General features: G+C 45.6%; 1 protein-coding gene across 5 annotated transcripts in view; it reads right to left on the bottom strand.

Moving 5' to 3' along the window:
- Window positions 1-21,609, bottom strand: part of SRGAP3 (SLIT-ROBO Rho GTPase activating protein 3) — a 259,954-nt gene that overhangs the window by 73,810 nt on the left and 164,535 nt on the right. For all 5 annotated transcript variants that reach the window (XR_010727270.1, XM_066244398.1, XM_066244399.1 and 2 more), the window contains exon 4: window positions 5,924-5,986. Coding sequence is in view for 4 of the 5 variants with exons in the window: in XM_066244398.1 (XP_066100495.1) it covers window positions 5,924-5,986 (63 nt within the window). In the remaining variant the exon portion in view is untranslated. The remainder of the gene's footprint in view (window positions 1-5,923; window positions 5,987-21,609) is intronic.

Below are 21,609 nucleotides of genomic sequence, written 5' to 3'. Positions count from 1 at the left end.
GTCAGCCCCACTCTTACCTCAGAGCCAGGCAGCAGTGACGTGCTTTCTACAGCTGCACATCTTCACACATGTGGAACCACAGAGTGTAAACTCTCTGGGGTCTGCCTGCTCACTCAACATACTTTTAAGATTTCCCCATGTTGTTGCATGTACAAGAAGTTCCTTTTTTATTGCTGAGTTATATTCCATTGTATGGCTAAACAATAAACAATTTGTTTATTGATTTATATGTTGAATATTATATGGATTGTTTACAGTTTCGTAAAGCTGCTATGAGTGTTTGCGTGCAATTCTTTGCATGGACGTATGTTTTCATATTTTCTAGGTAAGTACCTAGGAGTAGAGTAGAGAGTCATATAGTGAGTGTATATTTAGCCAAATTAGAAAGTTGGTCTCTGACTTTAAATCCACCATTTTTCTAACATATCATTCTGTTTTCTTAATTTTTTACAAGTTTCTCAGTAATTGGATACTCATGACAGTCTTAGAGATATATCCTGTCTCCTGGTCTCTAGCCAAAAATATGCTTTTCCTTTGTAATATCAAGTTTATGGTCATCCTTCTATGCTGAGGAACACAGGCATGGCTCCTGAGCCTTGCTTGTTCTCTTCTCCTGCTGTTTGGATATTACAGCAGCTAACAGAGCAGAGGCTTCCACCTGGGCGTGGGAGGGGCTCCTGCCTAACCAGGACCTTTAAAGTCAGGGAACTCGGAATGAAATCCTGGCCAACATTATAACCTTATTCATTCTCATTTAAAGTCTTGTGAAGTAAGTTTATTAGAATGAGGATTTCTTCTGTGACTCTTACCATTAAATCACTGCATTGATCTGTGGTTCAGGAAGTTCCCTTTGCTAAAGCTCAGGAGTCAATAGGGGCAACATGTATTATAAAGCTTGGTAGGTAAGAACATGGACTCTGGGCCCAAATGTCTGGGCTGGATCCCGATGGTGCCATTTTATAAGCTGTGTGACCTTGGGCAAGTTGTAACCTCTCTGACCTCTCTTTCCTCATCTGTAAAATGAAGATAACAGTACCTGCTTCATAGGTTTGTTGTAAGGGCTTAATGGATTAATTTTTTTAAAGTGCTTAGAACAGTGCCTACCATACAGTTAGGAGCCATGAAGGCATTATCATCCTCCCTGTTTGGTCTGAGGGTTTGAGAACCTTAAACTCACTTGATCTCAGGAAAATGTTCACAAATTCTCGATAATGTCAACTATGTATTGTGAAAAAATATATTCTACACCATGTTTCTGCCTCTTCTTTCAACCTGAAAACCTCCCCAAAGTTCAAAACAAGAAACAAACAAATAAGTAAATAATGTAATCAACTTTTTGTGGGTCTTGGTAAAAAGAACTCTTCTCTGCCTCCCTCCCAACTTTTTTTTTCTTATTTGCAACTGCCCTAAAACCTCTAGAGATCCCCTCTTTGATGATTTCATGCATTCCTTATGCCAGTTCCACTCAAGGGTATTTCCAAACCAGAAAGTGTGCTGAATCAATGCGTTTGCGACATCTAGTGGCAGAAAGGAAGGACTGTAGGCTTATAGATAACCGAAGTAGTTGCCTATTTCAACCATCTCCTTTATACCATGGTTCCAGGAACATAATGTGGCTATGGGCTGGGAATGCCTGCTAAACTCTGTCTGCAGGCCCTGCCTTCCCCATCCTCGAAGCTTCGCTCTGTCCCTCCACATTCACAGACACCACTGGTTTCCTTGCTTCTCCACCATGTTGCTGGTGACGTTCATTTCTGGACTCCACCCTTTCTGGGTTCAATGATCCCTGCTACATCCATTTTTTCTATTATACTTTAGCTTCTGAAGTCTGCGTAGCTTACCACTAAACCTACCATCTGTGTTGGGTAGTCAGAGAAAGAAAGCATTTCTGTGTGCAGCTAGGTCTTCCCATCCCATCATTTATGCATGCATCCATCTACTCGCTCAAGTCAGCATCCCAGCGGGGTGTTCCCCGCATCTCCCATTTTCCTTTGCCCAGTTTTCTACTCTTCTCGAACCACAAGGCACTCTTCCTGCTCTTCAACAAGCAAGACTTCCTAGTGTGGTCTCTGAACTGCATTCTAAAAACCCTATGTTTGTACAGCACAGGCCTGATAACACTGTGGCCAATGCTATGTGGCCCAATTGGTAATTCCTGAGCTGAAGAATATTAGTAAAGTGGATCATGTACGGTGACTTATGTCCAACAGATGCCACAAAAGAATTTACCTGGGGACCTCTCTGGAATGAACCTAACTACCTACTTATACCCAGAATCCTCTAGATAAATAGATGTCTTTTATTTAACTAAAACATAAGCGTCAGCATGAAAGGTCTTTAGTTCAATAGCCTAGAGCAGCCTTCAAATTGCCAGTCCAGAATATGTTGACTAATAGTTGAACTTATCTACATATTATTGTACTTCAGAGTTTGCAAACCCCTCTTTTTATTATCTCCAAGGAGCATTTCAGTTCATCCATATCCCAATCCTGGGAAGCAATGTGATAACAGTAGCAACAATGACAATAGCAGCTAACATTTATAGAGCGCTTACTACCTGCCAGGACTTTACATATAGTAATTCATTTATTTCTCACCAAAAAGAAGGAGAAGGAGGAGGAGGAGAAGGAGAAAGAGGAAGAGGAAGAAGAAGAGGAGGAAGAGGAGGAGGAAGAAGAAGATGACCCCGTGAGGTGGACACCACATGATCTCTGTTTTATAGATGAGAAAACCACAAAATAAGAATGAAAGGAGCTCCTACCCCACAGGGACCCAGGAGACCTGGCTTTGAGACTCAATACTCCCACCCCTTGTTGGGTGACCATGGCAGAGGCTTGCCCTCGCTGTGCTGCCTGGTGAAGAGCAGCAGATGGGAGTTAGATAGGAAGGTGTTCCATAAATTGCTACTGCAAAGTGACCGGCTGACAGCAGTGTTGGGCTGGGGAGGAGCAGAGGTGGATGCAGGAGTTTAGCTGAGGTCCGATCTTTTTTTTTTTTTTTTTTGCATTTTTCTGAAGCTGGAAACAGGGAGAGACAGTCAGACAGACTCCCGCATGCGCCCGACCGGGATCCACCTGGCACGCCCACCAGGGGCGACGCTCTGCCCACCAGGGGGCGATGCTCTGCCCATCCTGGGCGTCACCATGTTGCGACCCTCCTGGGTGTCGCCATGTTGCGACCAGAGCCACTCTAGCGCCTGGGGCAGAGGCCACAGAGCCATCCCCAGCGCCCGGGCCATCTTTGCTCCAATGGAGCCTTGGCTGCGGGAGGGGAAGAGAGAGACAGAGAGGAAGGCGCGGCGGAGGGGTGGAGAAGCAAATGGGCGCTTCTCCTATGTGCCCTGGCCGGGAATCGAACCCGGGTCCTCCGCACGTGAGGTCCGATCTTTAACATGGGATCGCTAAAGGGCCCCTCAGAGGCACCCACCTGGCTTCATGTCAAATGTAGGTTCCCTTTCCAGCCCTCCAGACCCTATCAGAAAAGCACCTCAGAACAAGCCTAGCATTGGCTGAGCAGCACTGCATAGGAACATGGAAGTTGAGACCACTGTTCTTGGACCCAGATTAGTTACAAAGGTGCTTGGAAGGCCCTCCAGAAATCTTAGTGTATTAACCCATCACCAAAGGAAACTAAGGCCCAGAAAAAACAAGTGTATTGTCCGAAGTCCCACAGTAAGTCAGAGAGCCAGGCCTTCTTAGCTATAGGAATTGTCTTTTCTGGTAATCACACTGCCTTCTGCTGTGTGTGTACACTTTGCATTTTACATCTTCCCAAATCCTCAGATCAAGAAAACAGGAAAGTATTATCTGCATAGTCCTTCAAATGCTCATTCAAATGCAAAGAAAGACAAAGGCAATCTGGAAGCTGACAATATCAATAAAGGGACACACTGGGGAAGGATAAGAATCAGTTGTTATAAAAAGGTTTTCAACAATGCAGTCCATGTGCACTTCCTCTAACCCAGGGCCATTCCTGGGCCATCTAAAAGTTGGGTGTGGGTGAGACTCTGCATGCCAAAGACATCCTTGGAGGAAAAGAGAAGTCCTGAAATTTTAGTCTGACCACCCACACTCTGTGTGGCCTATGTTCTCCCTGGAACTTATCATTGTTACCTTATTTATTCATTTTGCATGTTTATAAACAGTCTCATCCCAACTAGTTCAAGTTCATAAGGGTCAGAGCCTCTTTTATGATCATATTTCCTGTATTAAAGCAGAGATTGGTACCCAGCAAGTATCAATATATGTTTGCATGAATAAATGAATAATAGATGGCTGGATGAATGGGTGGATCGGTGGACAAATAGAAAGGTGGATGGATGGTAGGTGGGTGGGTGGGTGGATGGGTGGATAGATGGATGGGTGGATGGATGGATGGATGGGTGGGTGGATAGATGGAAAGAAGGAAGGTGGAAAGGAGAGAGAGGAAGGTGGAAAGGAAAGAGAAGAAGGAAGGAAGAAAAGTGAGGGAGGGGATAGAAAAACATGAAGGAGGTATTCTTCTATTACCTTTGATCAGTTGAGCATTTTGGAGGTGCTGATTGCTGCAGAAGAGTGAGAGCACTGGGGTGCCAACAGCTCCCGCCTCCCCAGGTCATTTGCTGACTGCACATTGATTCTTCAGTAGTTACCCAGAAATTCACTTAAATTCAAGCATGTGGAGCTGCCTGCTGTGGACCCAGTGCTGCAAAAGGCACAGCAGCAGGCCGTGAGCATTTCAAGAGTTGGTCTTTGAAGTGTCTTGTATATCCCTGATGTTTTCAGGGTGCTTATTGAAGCAGATTAAGGAGGGAGGGATGTTTGAATAAATAAAAAAAACCCTGGTTTTTCCCACAAGGAGTTTAGAATCTGGGTAGGGAGACAAGAGTAAAGCATGTGAAAGGATAAATCAGCAGCCCAAAAGAGGGCACAGTATGTACTGAACAGGCAACTGGGAGAGGGGGCGTCCAGCCCGTGAGCCCATGAGGGCGCGCCGTGCTCCCCACAGTATGTTCAGAGCCCACAGCAGTGCTGGCACAGAGCCAGCAGTCACTGCATATTCACTGAGGAAGAAATGAGGGGAAGAGTGGGTGCATGCATGACAGGTTAACTAAGTGTTCAGAAAGGGATGGCTCCGGGTGAGCTTCTGTGATCAAGGGTGAGTTTTGAGTCTGGTACCTTTGAATAGGTAGGAATTCAAGAAGCAGAGAGGAAGAGAAAGGAGGTGAAGGAGAGGCAACGTAGAATCCTGGCAGACTAAACTGATTACAGATAAATCTGGGTTTGAAGTCACGCTGCACCACCTATCCAGTAAATTCCTGTGCCAGCCCCAGTGTGCTGAGCCCCTATTCACCTGCCTTCGTGGATTCTAACACTCACCCAAGTCCAGTTTGATTTTCCCTCCAAGCAGATAGCAAGCTCAGTTCTTGGCCAAACTGTGATGTTCTGACATTATTTCTTAGAGATGGCAAAGCATGCTCTCACCCATCTCACTCATCTGATCCTCAGGACAGTGCTCCATTTTGCAGATGAGAATACTGAGCCCACACAAGCTGCGTGCCTGCCTAAGCTCCCACAGTCAGCAAGGAGCGGGCCTCTACTTCAGCCTGTCCTACCTGAGTCCGAACCCACACTCCTTCCTTGGAAGCTTTTGTGCCCATGCTCCCCCGCCCTGACTTGGTGTCTTCTGCTTTGGTAGCTAACACATTCCCACAGCAGGACCTTTTACAAAGTGAACGCGCCCAGGGCCCCACCCAGGACGTACAGAATGAGAAGCGGGGGTTGCGAATCATCACATCCCACCATAATGACCCACTGTCAGCGGGACACAGACACAGCAAAAATGCCCAAGGTCCTCCCAGACATCCAGTTAGCCTCCCTCCAGCTCTGAGCACTGAAGACAGGGGGGCCGATCTCAATGGCAGCAGAGGCTGAGCAGGACTTACCGTGTAGAGCTCGTTGGTGACTTTCAGGAGCTCCTCGTGCATCTGCAGGCCAATCTCCTTGCTCTGGAATATGAAAGAGAAAATGTCAGAGGGGGAGAAGGTGGCTGGTGGCATTAAATTTCCTTGTGAATACAGTAAGGGTGGGTATGCTTGGGGTGGGGTGAGAAGGGTTGCAGAAATCAACAACAACCTCAATGGTTTCAACTTGAATTCCTCAACTTGTGTCCATGAAACAAAGCCTTCCCTGGCCAGGTAAATGAGGAATCCCTACTTGGTGATTCACAGAGATATCACCATATTACAGATTCTGAGAAACCTGACAGCCAATCAACCTGTTCACCTTTCTTTAATTCAGTGTGTGCTACGTTTATGTGACCAGAATATGTGCCTTTAGTTCCGTACTCATTAACATCTCATGAGAATGGCGTTCCGCAGAACACAGTTTGAGAAATAATGATCTAGCACCACAGCGCAGGGAAACAGAGAGCCCTCTGGATCCTGGCAAGAGCCCTCTGGATCCTGGCAAGAGCCCTCTGGATCCTGGCAGAAGATTCGAGGTTCTCACCTCTGATATATCACCAGCTGGCCATGTGGCCTTGGAGACCTAGTTACGACATCTATAAAATAAACTTAAACTGAAGAAACACTTCCCCAAACAGGCTCTGGGCCACACTAAACAAGGGGCAGGAACTTCGGTGACCAAATACATTTGGGAAAATCCAGTTAAACAAAGTGAGACAGCTTTTCTTACTGCAGAACTTCTCAGGGGCTTTTACACCCTCTCGTGCATGGACTGTCTGAGGGGGGTTTCGTGTGCAGTTTAGTTTGACCTCAATCCTTTTACTGCAAGGTGACTTATATGGTCAGTATATTTAGGGACACAGTTCAGAAACAAGGAACACGCTATCTCCAGGTTCTAGCCAGCCTGAAGCATCTATTATTATTATCATCGCTATCACGATTGTAAAAACTCTCCCCGTTTGCCCGGACTGTCTTGTGAGGTTTCCGTGCTTGAAAGGGAGTCCTGATCTCCGTTCCCTGACAGCTGAGTCATCCTGCTCTCCCTTCCAGCTTCCTCAGCCTCAAGCATGGCCAGCAGCTGACAGGCAGAGACCAGCTCTCCTGCACGGATGCCCCGCGCAGCTCAACAGTCACTGGAGTCAGTTGTAGCTGAAAAGGCTCAGAACCAGAATCCTTCTCCTCGCCCCAGCCTTTCTCTCGACTTCTGGGCCTGGAATTGCCAAGAATCACTTGTCTGAAGGCAGTCCTTGCACACCAGACCTCTTAACAGCCAGCAACCACTCTGGGGCAATTGCAGAGATGTGCTTAGACCTCGCTCCAGCTCTGGTGACTGAAGAAAAGGGACCCAACCCAAACACACAGCAGAGTCTCAGCAGAACGCTCGGTGCAGAGCTCACAGGGAACCTTCAGTTCCACTCCATGCATCCACACAGGTGTTCAGTCTTCCCAACCAGCTGTCTCCATTTCCTTCTATTCTCCCCGATTCTCAGTCCAGGCCTCAGTTTCTCCGGTGTTTGCCCCACTGCTGACTCTGGACTCTCTGACACTCACAGTGGCCACCGACACGCTCAGTCTCACCAACATCTCTGACACTCAAGACCCTGTTACTTCTCTATTTATTTTTGTGATCTCACTTTTTTGAAGGTACTAAATGCACATGGTTAAACAAACCCTAACAGCCAGTAAGGTAAAAGGAAGAGCAAGCCCCCCAGATTCCCGACCTTCACCCAGAATCAGCTGTTATTCAAAGTTTCTTCTGCTACCTCCCAGAAACAGTCTACAGCTATACAAGCATGTGTTTGGATAAGCATATATTCTTTCTTAAACACAAATGGGAATATTCTGTGCACACATTTGCATCTTGCTTTTTCCATCTAACAATATATCAGAGAGACTTTTCCTTCACAACCCACGTAGCTCTACAGCCTTCTTTGCTGACAGCTGCTCAGGGCTCCATATACCAGGTGGATCGTAATTAATTAACCAGCTACATAGTGATGGGCATTTAGGTTGCCTCCAGTCTCCTAATATTTCAAACAATGATGCAGTGAACATCCTTGCACTCTGTCTCTGTGCACAGGGGCAGAGACCCTGTCAGATAAATACCTAGACTCTGCTGCTGTCGGCCCCTGCGCCAGCCGGCACCCCATGCACTACCAACTTCAGCTCCCACTTCTTGGAGCTGAGCAGCCATGGTCTTCTCTCATGGGCTCTGTCCTGCATGACCTTGAGCCCAAGCTCAGAGCCTGTCTCTTCAGCTGTTGCAAAAAGAGTAGTACAGTCTGGATATCTCCTCATCACATCAAGCTCACACCAAATGCAAACTCCTGAACTTTCTTGCCTCTCCTTGAGTTTGGCCAATGGGATAATATCTCCCAGGCATGGTAATTGGAAAATTTGGAGTTATTTATGACACTTTAAAAAAATAATCCCTCCTCCTCAATCCAATCTGTCACTGCCTTCTGACTGCCCAATCTCTGTTCTCAGTAGCAGGTGATGCTGGTTCTCTCCCCAACATCCTTTCCTGTCTTTCCTGCTCCCTAATAGAGCCCAAACATGGCCCTGTGTTCAACCCTCCGCACTGAGTTCTTCCAGGGCACTGACCCCTTCCCAACTTGAGAGGATGGATCCTGGTGCGTTGTTAACCCAGGGGCATGCGACTTAACTGGATGGAAGAGAGGAACTTAGACGGTTAAGAGAAAGGTTTTAGCTTTTCTAGTGAGTGCCAGCAAAACAAACAAACAAACAAACAAACAAACAAACAAAAACACCAAAAACCCACGGAGCCCAGCAGCTACCACAGACATCTTAGGGCCATGATAGAGAGCAGCCTTGGTGGCAGGAGGAACGGATCCTGCCCCCTAACGACTTTCTGAGAAACTGGTGGAGCTGAGCCGAAGCCTGCCTCCCGGTAAACTTCCACTTCTGTGGCTTTACTGGTTAAGCCATGTTAAGCTGGGGTTGTCGCTTGCAGCCAAAAGCATCCTAAAGATTTCCCACCACCAGTTCAAGAACAAGCATGTCATTATCACAGTAGCCGGATTACTGAAGTTGCCCCTTAACAAAGTGCCTGACTCTTTTCCCTGATTCCCCATGTTCGTGCCAGTGTAATTTCCTAGAAATGTGTTTCACTGTGTTCCTCCAAAGCCACCTCGATGCCTGCAGGACCAAGATCCAGCTCTCCAGCTGAACTTTCGAGGCTCTAGGCAACCCGCTTGGAGTAGGGAGAGCTGTACTTCAGAGCCACAGGCCTGGAAACTGGCTATAGGGCTTTAAGCCACTTACCTCTCAGTACCTCAAGCCTCCCGTCTGTAAAATAACACCTATTACTCTCCTTCTTTGCACTTATAAAGGGAAGTAAAATTATCTTGCTTGCTTGCTTACTTATTCATTTGTCATTTGTTTCCCCCACTTGAATGTAAAATCCATGAGAGGAAAAAGACTTGCTCTCTGGTGGTAGACACTCCGCTCCCCTAGTTGCTAGGAGGGCTGGCAGCAGATAAACCCCAGTCAAGAGCATCCTTCAGGAATAGCCTCAGAGAACAAGGTGACATACCGTCCAAAGACTGACACCTACTCCAAAGATGGCTTTGAGCAGGGCACAGAAGCCTGCCTCTGCTGTCTCACCTGGACAGCACTGAAGTGGCCTCCATCTGTGGAACTTCCTGCAGGGCTGCCTGCATCATGGCTCAACTTCACCATGCTCCTTCTCCCCTCCCAAGGTGAGGATCCTAATTACTCTGCTAGATGCTAAATTCAGGTGTCAGAGTCAGCTTCCCAGGGTCCCCAGTCTGCAATTCTCCCTTCCCTTCTCCTGCCTGCAATGCCACAGAGCCTGTCACATAATGGGTGCTCATTTGTTGAACAAACCTATGAACGGGTGCAGTGACAATTCCTCTAAGCCTTAGTTTTCTTATCTGTAAAAGTGGGATGATGTCATGGGTGTCATCGTGTCCTTATGAGGATGATAAGAGAGAACACATCTGGCAGCACCTGGCATCAATGAAGTACAGGCTGACTTGACCCCCACTGATGCCAGGAACAAGGCTAGGGAGTTGCCCAGAAATGGAAGAGCAATTTGAATTTTTAATGAAGTTGTCCCTTAAGAGTCTCCCAGTTTGGCAGGATCAAGAGTCAAGAACCAAATAACTCTAAGGTAGGAGGTGAAAAGGGCTGAAAGAGTGAAAGATGAGGTGACGTGGGACCGAGTGATGAAGAGGACACAGGGACTACCACTGAAGCCACCTCACCTTGTGCGAATGGATGGAGATGGTATTCTAGGAAGGGCACAGCCTGAGCAAATGCACGGAGGCTGGGGATAGGGGAAACTTGGTTTGTAACGAGAGCCACCGAGGAGCAGAAGATAAGCTTGAAATGGGGGCTGGGCCAGCTCACACAGGCTTATGGTGTACGGGTTCCATTCAGAGTGGAACTGGGGGCCTCTGACGGTTTTTGAGCAGGAGGAGTATGATGATCAGAGCTGCGCTGCTTCAGGAAGAGAGAGCTGGGGTGGGCTAGAGGGGGAGGAGCTGGGGGTCTGGTTCTTGCGTTTCCCCAGCAGCACCATAAGTCACCAGATGGGGTCTGCCTGGGTCTCTGCTCCTCCCTCTCAGCACCAAGCACAGGGCTGGCCACAGAGTGAGTGCTCAGCAAATAGTTACTAAACTGCACAGGACTCAAAGGAATTTTATTTTTTTATGGTTGGGGTTGGTTGGAAGGGAAATATTCTCAACTGCAGTTCCAGAAACTACTGAATGAGGAACCCAAACCAAACATTCCACTAGGAACAGGAGGCCAAAACCCTGATAATCTCAAGCAGACCATCACACCCAGCCCTTAGGGACCCAAGTGGCAATGTATTCATACTCTCTGCCCGCATTTCTCACATGACTTTCGTGCCTGCAGAGGTCGGAGGTGGCAGGCTGCTTCCTTCATGCACAGGAAGTGTGTGGACTGTGGAAAATGATTACCTTGGACCAAAGAGGGCTCAGCCATGGCAACCGTGGCTTTCTGGGGCTGAAAGGGTACAGCACTGCCTGCCTGACCCAATAAGTCTGTAAAATCAGGAGGCAGGTGGCCTCGGCCCTGCTTCTTTCTTCTGCTGACAGTTAATGCTAGTTAAACTCCCATAAGGGTCAGCTAACTCTTTGATTTGGGAGGAGGAGGTGAGGTTGGGGGGACTGTGCTGTCCTGGGCATTGTAAGGTGTTTAGCAGCATTCCTGACCTCTAGCCACTAGATGCCAGTAGCATTCTCCACTCTCACCCCAAGTTGTGACAATAAAAATGATCTCCAGACATGGCCAAATGTTCCCCGGAAACAAAATCGCCCTGAATGAGACCACTGCCCTATTCCAAGGCCGCCAAGTGGCAGGCGGCTTCTTTGGCCTGCAGGCGTGTTTTATTTGGCTATTCAGTGTTTTCAGACAACCTGATTCTTTTCCCAGCTTTTAAAAATCAGGAAATTCCCCTTATGTGTCCAGATTTGCAACTTCTCTTGAAAAACGAGAAGATCCAGCAATACTGGGCCCCACTTCAAGCATGGGGGCCCTCTTAGATGGGCTTTGGGTGCTCCAGTTGGCCACAGTGCCCAGCATCTCCCTCCATTCGTCCACGTGACTCATCTGGCTCATGGGGGCATTTAAGTTTATGACCCAGAAACCAGTGGGGTCTCATAGGAGGTAGCCACCCGAATCCCCTGAAACTCATCAAGAACAGCTACTGCAGACCTGCCAAATCGGAACCTGTGAGAGTACCTTCATATCCCCACTTTGAGAGCCACTGAAGAGCCCGTTTCCTGAGACCAAACTTTCTGGTTCCCCCATGGCCAGGACAGCTCAGCCTGCATAGAATCCCAATGCCCCGGCACCCATCCTCCTGCCCACACTGTCTCCTCTTGTATCTCTGTGGCCAACTCCTCACCTAGCTCTGACTCAATTTGCACCAGCATTTACTGAACCCCACTAGACACCCGCTTCAACCCATCTCCAAAGACAAAGCTGAATGAGATGCACCCCCAGCTCTACCAATTGCGGTTTGCGTTTATAGAACACTTTCCATTTGCTGAATACTCTCCAAAGTCACTTCCATATATTATCTAATTTAAACCTTTAAGGTATGCCATAATATCTGCTCACATGACAGATGATCACCAGAGGCTCAGAAAGGTTGAGCCAACTAGCCCCAGATTGCACAGGAAAGAAATGGAAGAGCCAGGATTCAGCTTTTAGTTGGCCTGACCACAAAGCTGGCACTTGTAGTGACTTTCTGTGGTCTGCTTCCTTGGGGTCTAGCAGGATATGGAGGCACACAGATGAAAAGAAGCTCTTGACATGCATAATAGATATGAATTCAAGTCACAAGGAAGGTACAAACAAGGGCATGTCCTCTGGACACCGCCTGCCTGTCCAATTCACTCTCTTAACACTTGTACAGAAATCTGCATTCTTGTCCCTTGCCCCCACCTGTAGGCATGTCTAGTTGTCCTTGGCTTGGTTCTTCTTAACCTACCTGCCCTGTTAGGAATAAATCAGTCATAATGGCCATCTCTGACTTCTCCCTTCCTCCTCTGTTAACGGGCCATGAGATATAATGGGATGTCCTGCTTGCCTGGTCACATAAGACTGTCCATCAGGCAGGGGACCCATTGTGACCAGAGTGCTCTGGCTCCTATGTCTAGTGATTGGTGAGAGAGACAAATGTATACTAGGCTGAGCCAATAAAAATCTTCCCTGGGAGCTTCTAACAACCACATTCTCAGATCATTTCTCCTCTGGAGTCACTAAACTAGGATGCCAGGGGTTTTGGACTGCCCATCAGGAGAATCAGGGCCTTGACAGCAGCATTAGAGTTGCCTAGAGAAGTTTTACCTCTGCATTTTTCCAGCTTACAGGATCCAGTGAATTTTCTTTTTTTCTTGATGTAAAAGAATACTGACGTAATATGTGCTTATATCAGTGTAAAAATACCAAAGTGACATGGAGTGAGACAGCCTTCTGAAAGCCCTCCACCAAGCACCAGCTTTCACACAGTCCCTGCCGAAGGATCAAGTTCCGGCGAGTTAGAGGGGGCACAGCTCCTTAAAGGCTGGACTCTGGCTTCCCCGAGAGCAAATCATGAAGACATGCACACAGAAAGAGTTCTCTAAGTGCCGGTGCATAGGCCCCCACACAGTCATGTCAAGATGGGACTAGCTGACTAAGTATTTTTTAACAAAATTATTTCTGAGTTAAATAAATTTTCTTCACCATAAAAATATTGCTGGGGTTTGCTTGATTTATTTTTCTAAACAGGGTCAATCATGCTTTTAAGAGAAAACTCTCAAAACAATTACTGTAGATGCTAGGGCTTTATAAGCTATATATGAAAAAAAAATTTTTTTTTCTGCAAGACAGAGAGAGACAGGAAGGGAGAGAGATGAGAAGCATCAACTTGTACTTTAGTCATTCAGTGATTGCTTTCTCATACGTGCCTTGACTGGGGGCTCTAGCCAAGCCAGTGATCCCTTGCTCAAGCCAGTGACCTTGGGCTCAAGCCAGTGACCTTGGGCTTCAAGCCAGTGACCTTTGGCTCAAGCCAGCAACCACGGAATCATGTTGATGATCCCATGCTCAAGTCAACAACCTTGGGTTCAAGCTGGTGAGCCTGCACTCAAACCAGAGGAACTTGTGCTCAAGCTGATGACTTTAGGGTTTCAAACCTGGGACCTTAGCATCCCAGGTTGGCACTCTATCCATGGATCCACCATCAGTCAGGCTGAAAATTTTATTATTAAAGGGTATCTCTGTCTCCCTCAAATGAACTCAAAAGTGGGTCATTCCCATGGCTAAAGTCACTCTTTACATCTAGAAAATAATGTCATCTTAAAATGTTGTGTTTTAATGACAAGACTCTCCTTTCACTTCTCCAAAGGAGACTGTTTGAAACAATCATTGAGAAAATATATATTAATGCAGGAAATAAGGTGGAGACTTCCTCAACCCCGTTACCCTGCCAGGCTCCAGGCCTCTCTTCCATCCCACAGGTCCTGTTGCAGCAAGGCCTGTCTCTCTCCCTCACTCTTTACTGGGACTAGATAGTCTCATGTAGGGTTACCTTTGGTAACATTCCATGGTTTTCCCAGGTCTGGGGTTTCAAGCAAACAATGGGAAGCAAATAAACCAACAAAACTAAATAAAAACAAAAACTTCTGTCTTTTATAGTTCTAAATCCCACTGCTTTTCCACACTCCGGCTTGTTTTCTCATTAAATAACAAAACTTGAGACCCACAGATGTTCCCCATTTAAGTATCTGGTATATGTAAGCACTGGCCATCTTCCAAAGCAATTGTGTTTTTATTTCCAAAGCAAAGGCTTTAAAGGAGTGTCTCAGAGCAACAGGGTTTCTCTGGTCTGTTCTGGAAGGTCAGCTTATCCCTGAACATGGCAGCTTGGACAGTTAACTGGCTGACTCTTTCTCCTGGCTGTGTCCTAGCTTGTTAATAACTGGGCTGCCTGCGCTCTATCATGTCACCACTCCTTGCCTCCCAACATCATCCTTAGCCTACACTCTGCTCCACCTTCCATCTGGACCCTTGTCCTCTTACCCTCTCCCCCCACCTTCTTCCTACCTCTGCTCCTGGACACCTCCCTTCTTTTCCTCCCCTTCCCAAACTAAATTATGTCACCTGTTGCTGCAGCTCCAAATGCTGTCATCTACATGTTGTTTTTGCAAGAAGCTGGAATGCAGACTTGAGCCCTGAACTCTTCCCCCATTGCCAGGCCCAGGATACCGGGCTACAAGGAAACAGGAAGGTCCTGGAACCACTCATCATAGGTTCTTGGCAGTGGTGGGCCCCCCTGGAGCCCAGCAATGAACTGAGGCAATAAGCCTAGCATCGTGCCTGCCACCCTCTTCTCCCTGTAATTACTCCCAGCATCTCTCTGGGATTCTGTTTGCACTGAAAGCCCTCATTTTCAGAAATGCTTAAAATAACAGGTCTGAGGAAGTCCAAAGATACCTTGGGGTGACTATGAACAAGTGATCGGCTGTGGCCAGGCTAGGTGTTTCTGGATCTCTACTAATAATACTAAATATTATTAAAATTTAATAATAATTCTTGATACTATTACTAATACTTACACAATGATAATTTTACAGACAATACCTAATGTAAGCCTACTAGCAGCCCCTACATGGTAGGCATTATCATTAACCTCACTTTAAAGATCAGGACACCAGGGCTCAGGGAGGGTAAGTAATGTGCCCAAGACCACAGAGCTAGTAAATGGGATTCTCTCAACCTTTGCAATTCCTTTGCCTCCACTGGGAGAGCTAGCACTCTACATGCCTTTAAATTTTTTCCCCCAAACATTCCAAGATAATTATAAAACATGGATACTCCTCTCTGCCTTGGCATAAAAAGCATACTGATATTTACAAGGTTCTGCTTTTTAGATCATTGTAAATATCAAATAACATACAGCGCTTAGTGCCATTTTGCAGAATCTCCTGTTATCTGTGACCCAATTCAGGCCCCTCCTCCTGACCTCCAGGATAAGGCAGAATTAGAGCTGGCATGGACTGCTGGACTGATCTCTGCAGAAGCAGAACATACAGGAGCAATCTTTTTTTTTTCTTTTTTTTTTCTTTTTTTTTTTTTTAGTGAGAGGAAGGGAGACAGAGACAGACTCCCACATGCACTCTGATTGGGATCCACCTGGCAAGCCCATTAGGGGGCGATGCTCTGCCCATCTGGGGCCCTTGTTCCATTGCAACCAGAGCCATTTTAGCACCTGAGGTGGAGGCCATGGAGCCATCCTCAGCACCTGGTCCAATTCGTTCTAATTGAGCCTTGGCTGTAGGAGGGGAGGAGAAAAGAGAGAAAGAGGGAGAGAGAGAGAGAGAAGCAAGAGGGGAAAGGGTAGAGAAGCAGATGGGTGCTTCTCCTGTGCCCTGACCGGGAAATGAACCTGGGACATCCACACGCCAGGCAATGCTCTACCACTGAGTCAACCAGGCAGGGCCAAGAGTAATCTTGTTTGACTATGTCACTCATGTCAGTCTCCATTTTGGATTTTTTGTTTGTTTTTGCCATGAATCTCTTACAGATAAGGAGTGAAAGATTTAGGAGGCAGGTGAGAGTCTGTCCTCCAGAATATAACAAAGCTGTCTTTCTGAAAAATCAATATATATGAAAACCTGAGGCCACTCAGTTTTGAGCTGTTTTCTCCCTCTCTACATGATCTTCAAGGTGACTATGGATGCTGTCTGGATTATTTGTCGGATTAAAGCACTATTGATCACATTGCTGAATCACTGACCTGAGACATCTCTTTAAACCCCTTGTCATTTTATAATCCAATCTTCAATTTCATTGACACTGTTTGTGACTAGGATGTAATGAGGATTGCAATGGTATTTCAAAAATGTCTATAGCCATGTATTCACCCATCTATTTACCAACTTTTCACCCACTTACCCATCCATCCATCCACTCACCCACCCACCCATGAACCTATCCATCCACTCACCTAACCACCATTCATCTACCCCTTCCTTCCATCCTTTATATTTCCACATCAACCTTCCTTATCCAGGCTCCTACCTTCTTCCACCACTAGTCTGTATATCAGTGTATATGTATTAATAATAATACGTAACTACTCTCTGAATCCAGCACCTCTTTTCAAAGCCATCAAATACACCAAATTAAATTAATCATCCTCAAACTTGGCTCTGATCATGTCATTCCCTATTCAATAACCTATAATGGTTATAATGGTTCTCCAATGTCTAGAAAATAAAGCCCAGATTCTCATTCTGACACCCAAGGGCCTCCTTGATCTGTCTTCACTCCCCCCACCCTTAATTTCAGTTCTCCAGTATCTAAATATCTAAATATTAAACATGCAGAAGAGTTGAGGGAATAATAACAAACACCCAGGATTAAATAACTATTAAGATTTTCCCATTTTTGCTTCAAAATTACTCTTAGGAAGCAAAATGTTATAGATGCAGCTGAAGCGTCACCGTTCTTGCTCCCTCACCCCTCAGTTACTATTCTGAGGCTGGTGTGTATTTTTACACAGCCCACATTTGGATGGCTTCATGTCAGACAAGTGTCTAACAATGTGAGCTATTAATTCATTTTTAAACTATATAAAAATATCAAAGTGATTCTTGCTTTTTTCACCCAACATTGTGTTTTCAAGTTTTACCCACACTGATACACGTAAATCTAGTTTCTTCATCTTAACTAGTTTGTAATACTCCATTGTATGACTATCCATAGCTTACTTAACTAACCATTCCCGTCATGATGGACATTTAGGTGATTTATCTTTGCTCCTTTACTACAAACACTATTGCAGCAAATTCCTTGTACAAGGCTTTGTGTGTGTGCAAATATACTAGAATATCTGTAGGTTATACTTAGAAGTGGAATTGCTGTGTAACAGGGTGTGTGTGCAAATATACTAGAATATCTGTAGGTTATACTTAGAAGTGGAATTGCTGTGTAACAGGGTATGCACCTCTTCCTTCATTTCACTGTTACTAGTGTTCTCTAAGGGGCGGGACAGATTTACAGGTTTATTAGGAGGATGTGAGAGCCCCTGCTGCTCCATGTTCTTGCCAGCACTTAGGAATTTAGGATTTCTTTGCCAACCCAATGTGACACACTGTGTCTCATTTTATTTTTTTCTTATCTGATTACCAGTAATTATGAGCATCTCTTCTTCTATATTTAACCATTCAAAGATAATTTTCTATAAGTTTTTTGTTTTGTTTTTTGACAGAGATGGAGTCAGAGAGAAGGACAGATAGGGACAGACAGACAGGAAGGGAGAGAGATGAGAAGCATCAATTCTTTGTTGTGGTGCCTTAGTTGTTTATTGATTACTTTCTCATATGTGCCTTGACAGGGTGGGGTGGGGTGGGTGGGGGGGCACAGCAGAGCGAGTGACCCCTTGCTTAAACCAGCGACCTTGGGCTTCAAGCCAGTAACCTTTGGGCTCCAGCCAGCGACCATGGGGTCATGTCTATGATCCTACACTCAAGCCAGTGACCCCGTGCTCAAGCTGGTGAGCCTGTGCTCAAGCCGAATGAGCCTGTGCTCAAGACAGCAACCTTAGGGTTTCAAACCTATGTCCTCTGTGTCCCAGTCTGACGCTCTATGCACTGCGCCACCACCTGGTCAGGCCCCATTTATATCTTTTACCTATGTTTTTGTTTTTTTTTAAATAGGGTCACTTATTTTTATTTTTTTTACAGAGACAGAGATTCAGAGGGAGGGATAGACAGGGACAGACAGACAGGAACAGAGAGATGAGAAGCATCAATCATTAGTTTTTCGTTGCACGTTGTGACACCTTAGTTGTTCATTGCTTGCTTTCTCATATGTGCCTTGACTGTGGGCCTTCAGCAGACCGAGTAACCCCTTGCTTGAGCCAGCGACCTTGGGTCCAAGCTTGTGAGCTTTGCTCAAACCAGATGAGCTCGCGCTCAAGCTGGCGACCTCGGGGTCTCGAACCTGGGTCCTCTGCATCCCAGTCCGACGTTCTATCCACTGCGCCATCGCCTGGTCAGGCACTCTTTTACCTATGTTTTGATCAGGTTGTTTACCCTTTCCTTATGAATTTGTAGGAACTGATATTATTCTTGGTATTAACCTTTTATTAATTTTGCACATGCCAAATATCTGCTTGTCTCATCTGTATTTTCTCTTATTAGCTGTTGTTGTATGAAGATTGTTTTGGTTTTATATAATGGAATTTATTAATACTTTCCTTATGGTTTGTGCTTTTTTATTTTCTTAAGTAGAAATTAAACAATCTTTTTAAGTTTTTTTCTTACCTCAAGGTTTTTAATAGAATCTCCTATATTTTCTTCAAAAAGTTTTAAAGTTTTGTTTTATACCTTTAGCACTTTAATCCATCTAGAAATAATTTTTGTGAACTAAAGTGGAGGTCTTATTTTTTTAATATGAAAAACTATACATGTGTGTCACTATGAATACAATCACTTTCTAAAATAACAAGACAAGATGACCAACCAATGTAATCAGCCGCATTTACTAAACACTCTGTTCTTTTCCTCTGATCTGCAATGTACCTTTGCCATATACTGTGTTTCCATGTGTAGAGGGCTGTTTCTGGGCTCTGATCTGTCCTGTTGGTCAGTTTACCTAGCTCTGCTCTAGCACCATCTGTTTTCCCAACTATCACCTTGGAAAAATCTTGATAGTCTGACAAGACAAATTGCTCCAACAAATAACAACTACAAAAAATAACATACAGACCTTATTTCTTTTTTATTATGTTGTAATAAAGTTAGAAATTAAAGGCTAGTAAAAGCTTTTTAAAATCTTTGGAGTTAAAATAAACCTAATTCTGAATAATTCATGAGGCAAAGAGAAATTATAATGCAAATTATGAAGTATTTATATCTAAATGACAATGCATTATTTATCACATCTTCTAAGATGCAACTAATTTGTAGCATTAATGGCATTAATTTTCAATCATTCTTGTTTTCTAATGTATGCATTTTTAAATTACATTTTCTAATTGAATGTGGTGGGCACACCAGAATGTTATTAATTTTTGTATATTGATCTTGTGCCTAGCCATCTTGCTGAACTCTCTTAGGCAGTAAGTATGTTTCCTGGTGGTTTTTGGTAAACATCCTTTCTGTCAGGCTAAGAAAGTTCCTATTTATTCCTAATTTGCTAAGAGTTTGTGTCTTAAATGGTGAAAAGGTAGAAGCATAACTCTTAGAAGAAGCATGCCACTTTTCTTCCATTCCCCTTCACACTGTATCAGAGGGAGGTCCTAACCAATATAGAGAAGAAAAAGAAAGAAGTTATCAAAGAAGAGACGAGACCACCATCATTTAGAGCTAATCAGTGAATAGTTTCCTGAGTATATATTTTTTTTAATTATTTTTATTTATTTATTCATTTTAGAGATGAGAGAGAGAGAGAGAGAAAGAGAGAGAGAGAGAGAGAGAAGAGGGGGAGGAGCAGGAAACATCAACTCCCATATGTGCCTTGACCAGGCAAGCCCAGGGTTTTGAACCAGCGACCTCAGCATTCCAGGTCGATGCTTGATCCACTGCGCCACCACCAGTCAGGCTCCTGAGTATATTTTTTTACTTCTGATCTTTTATTTAACCCATGTGCCCTGAATAAAATATTCATTTATCCCATCTCCAATCTTAAGTCTCACTATGTTTTTTCTCAAAGTCCCAATAATCATCCCAATCATAGCTAATATTTATTGATTGCCTACTGTGTAGCAGGTAAAGATTTTATATTGTCTTTTTTTTTAATCCTTAGAAGAAGGATAAACTTCTATGAAGGAAGGTCATCATTAGCTCCACTTTGAAAATGAAGCAACTCAGAGGATCAAGGGATTAGGTTGAGCTCACATGGCCTGAAAACAGAAGATCAGGAATTGAGCCAGAAAATCTGTCCCTAACCCTAACCATTGCACCAGGCTGCAACACCAGCCTTACCTGCTCATGATACAGGCAGGACCCCGACTTTTTTGTCCATGGGCCTTTCCGTTGGTCTGGAACCCTGTCTCTCCTTTTACCCAAATCTCTGAGTATCTATTATGGACCCAGTGATGCAATACCCAAATTCCCTGTAGGACTGGTCTACTTGTTCCCCAGCTGTGAGGAGCACTGCCAGCACCCACCCCTAGCTGTCAGCCTGTTTGCAATTGCCCCAGCTAAAGAGACTTCTGCCCAAGGTCATGCCACTTTCTGGGAACAACTTGAGGGTACAAAGGCCCACCCAGCCTCCTCACCACAACCCAGGCCAAATCAAAAGGGTACTCCAGCTTCAAAGCTCCCCAGTGAATCAACTGAAACCTTTGTTGCTACTGCACCATGGCCCAGTGTCGCAGCCTCCGTCACAGCCGCCTGGCCTGCGCGGGTTCACATTAGATTTGGATAGATCGTATAGAAACAACTAAGCCAAGAACTGGTGGGCCATTACCTTTATTTTAGACTCGTACCAGTCAACGAGTAAAAAACACAAGGGCACCAAAACCCATTCACACGTTCTTTGGTTCCACAACGAGGAGCATCTTTCCTGTTTTTCCTAGAATCAAAGGCCCCACTAGCCTCAGCCACCTCCTTTTCCCATCTGCACACCTCCATCTTGCTGCCTTCTCTCCAACCACCATGTGGGCTCCCTCCTCTGCAACAACGTGGTCTCCTCCAAAATGGCCTCCTAGTTCCTCCTTTTAAAACTTTTGGGGCACTGGCCGGTTGGCTCAGCGGTAGAGCGTCAGCCTGGCATGCAGGGGACCCAGGTTCGATTCCCGGCCAGGGCACATAGGAGAAGCGTCCATTTGCTTCTCCACCCCCACCCCCTCCTTCCTCTCTGTCTCTCTCTTCCCCTCCCGTAGCCAAGGCTCCATTGGAGCAAAGATGGCCCGGGCACTGGGGATGGCTCCTTGGCCTCTGCTCCAGGTGCTAGAGTGGCTCTGGTCGTGGCAGAGAGACCCCCCGGAGGGGCAGAGCATCGCCCCATGGTGGGCAGAGCTTCGCCCCTGGTGGGCGTGTTGGGTGGATCCCAGTCGGGTGCATGCGGGAGTCTGTCTGACTGTCTCTCCCCGTTTCCAGCTTCAGAAAAATACAAAAAAAAACCCCCAAAAAACAAAAAAAAACTTTTGG

The sequence above is a fragment of the Saccopteryx bilineata genome, chromosome 10 (genome assembly GCF_036850765.1).
Source record: "Saccopteryx bilineata isolate mSacBil1 chromosome 10, mSacBil1_pri_phased_curated, whole genome shotgun sequence".
NCBI lineage: Eukaryota > Metazoa > Chordata > Mammalia > Chiroptera > Emballonuridae > Saccopteryx > Saccopteryx bilineata.
The sequence above is the reverse complement of the archived record's forward strand: the minus strand, read 5'-3'. Positions and strand labels throughout refer to the sequence as shown.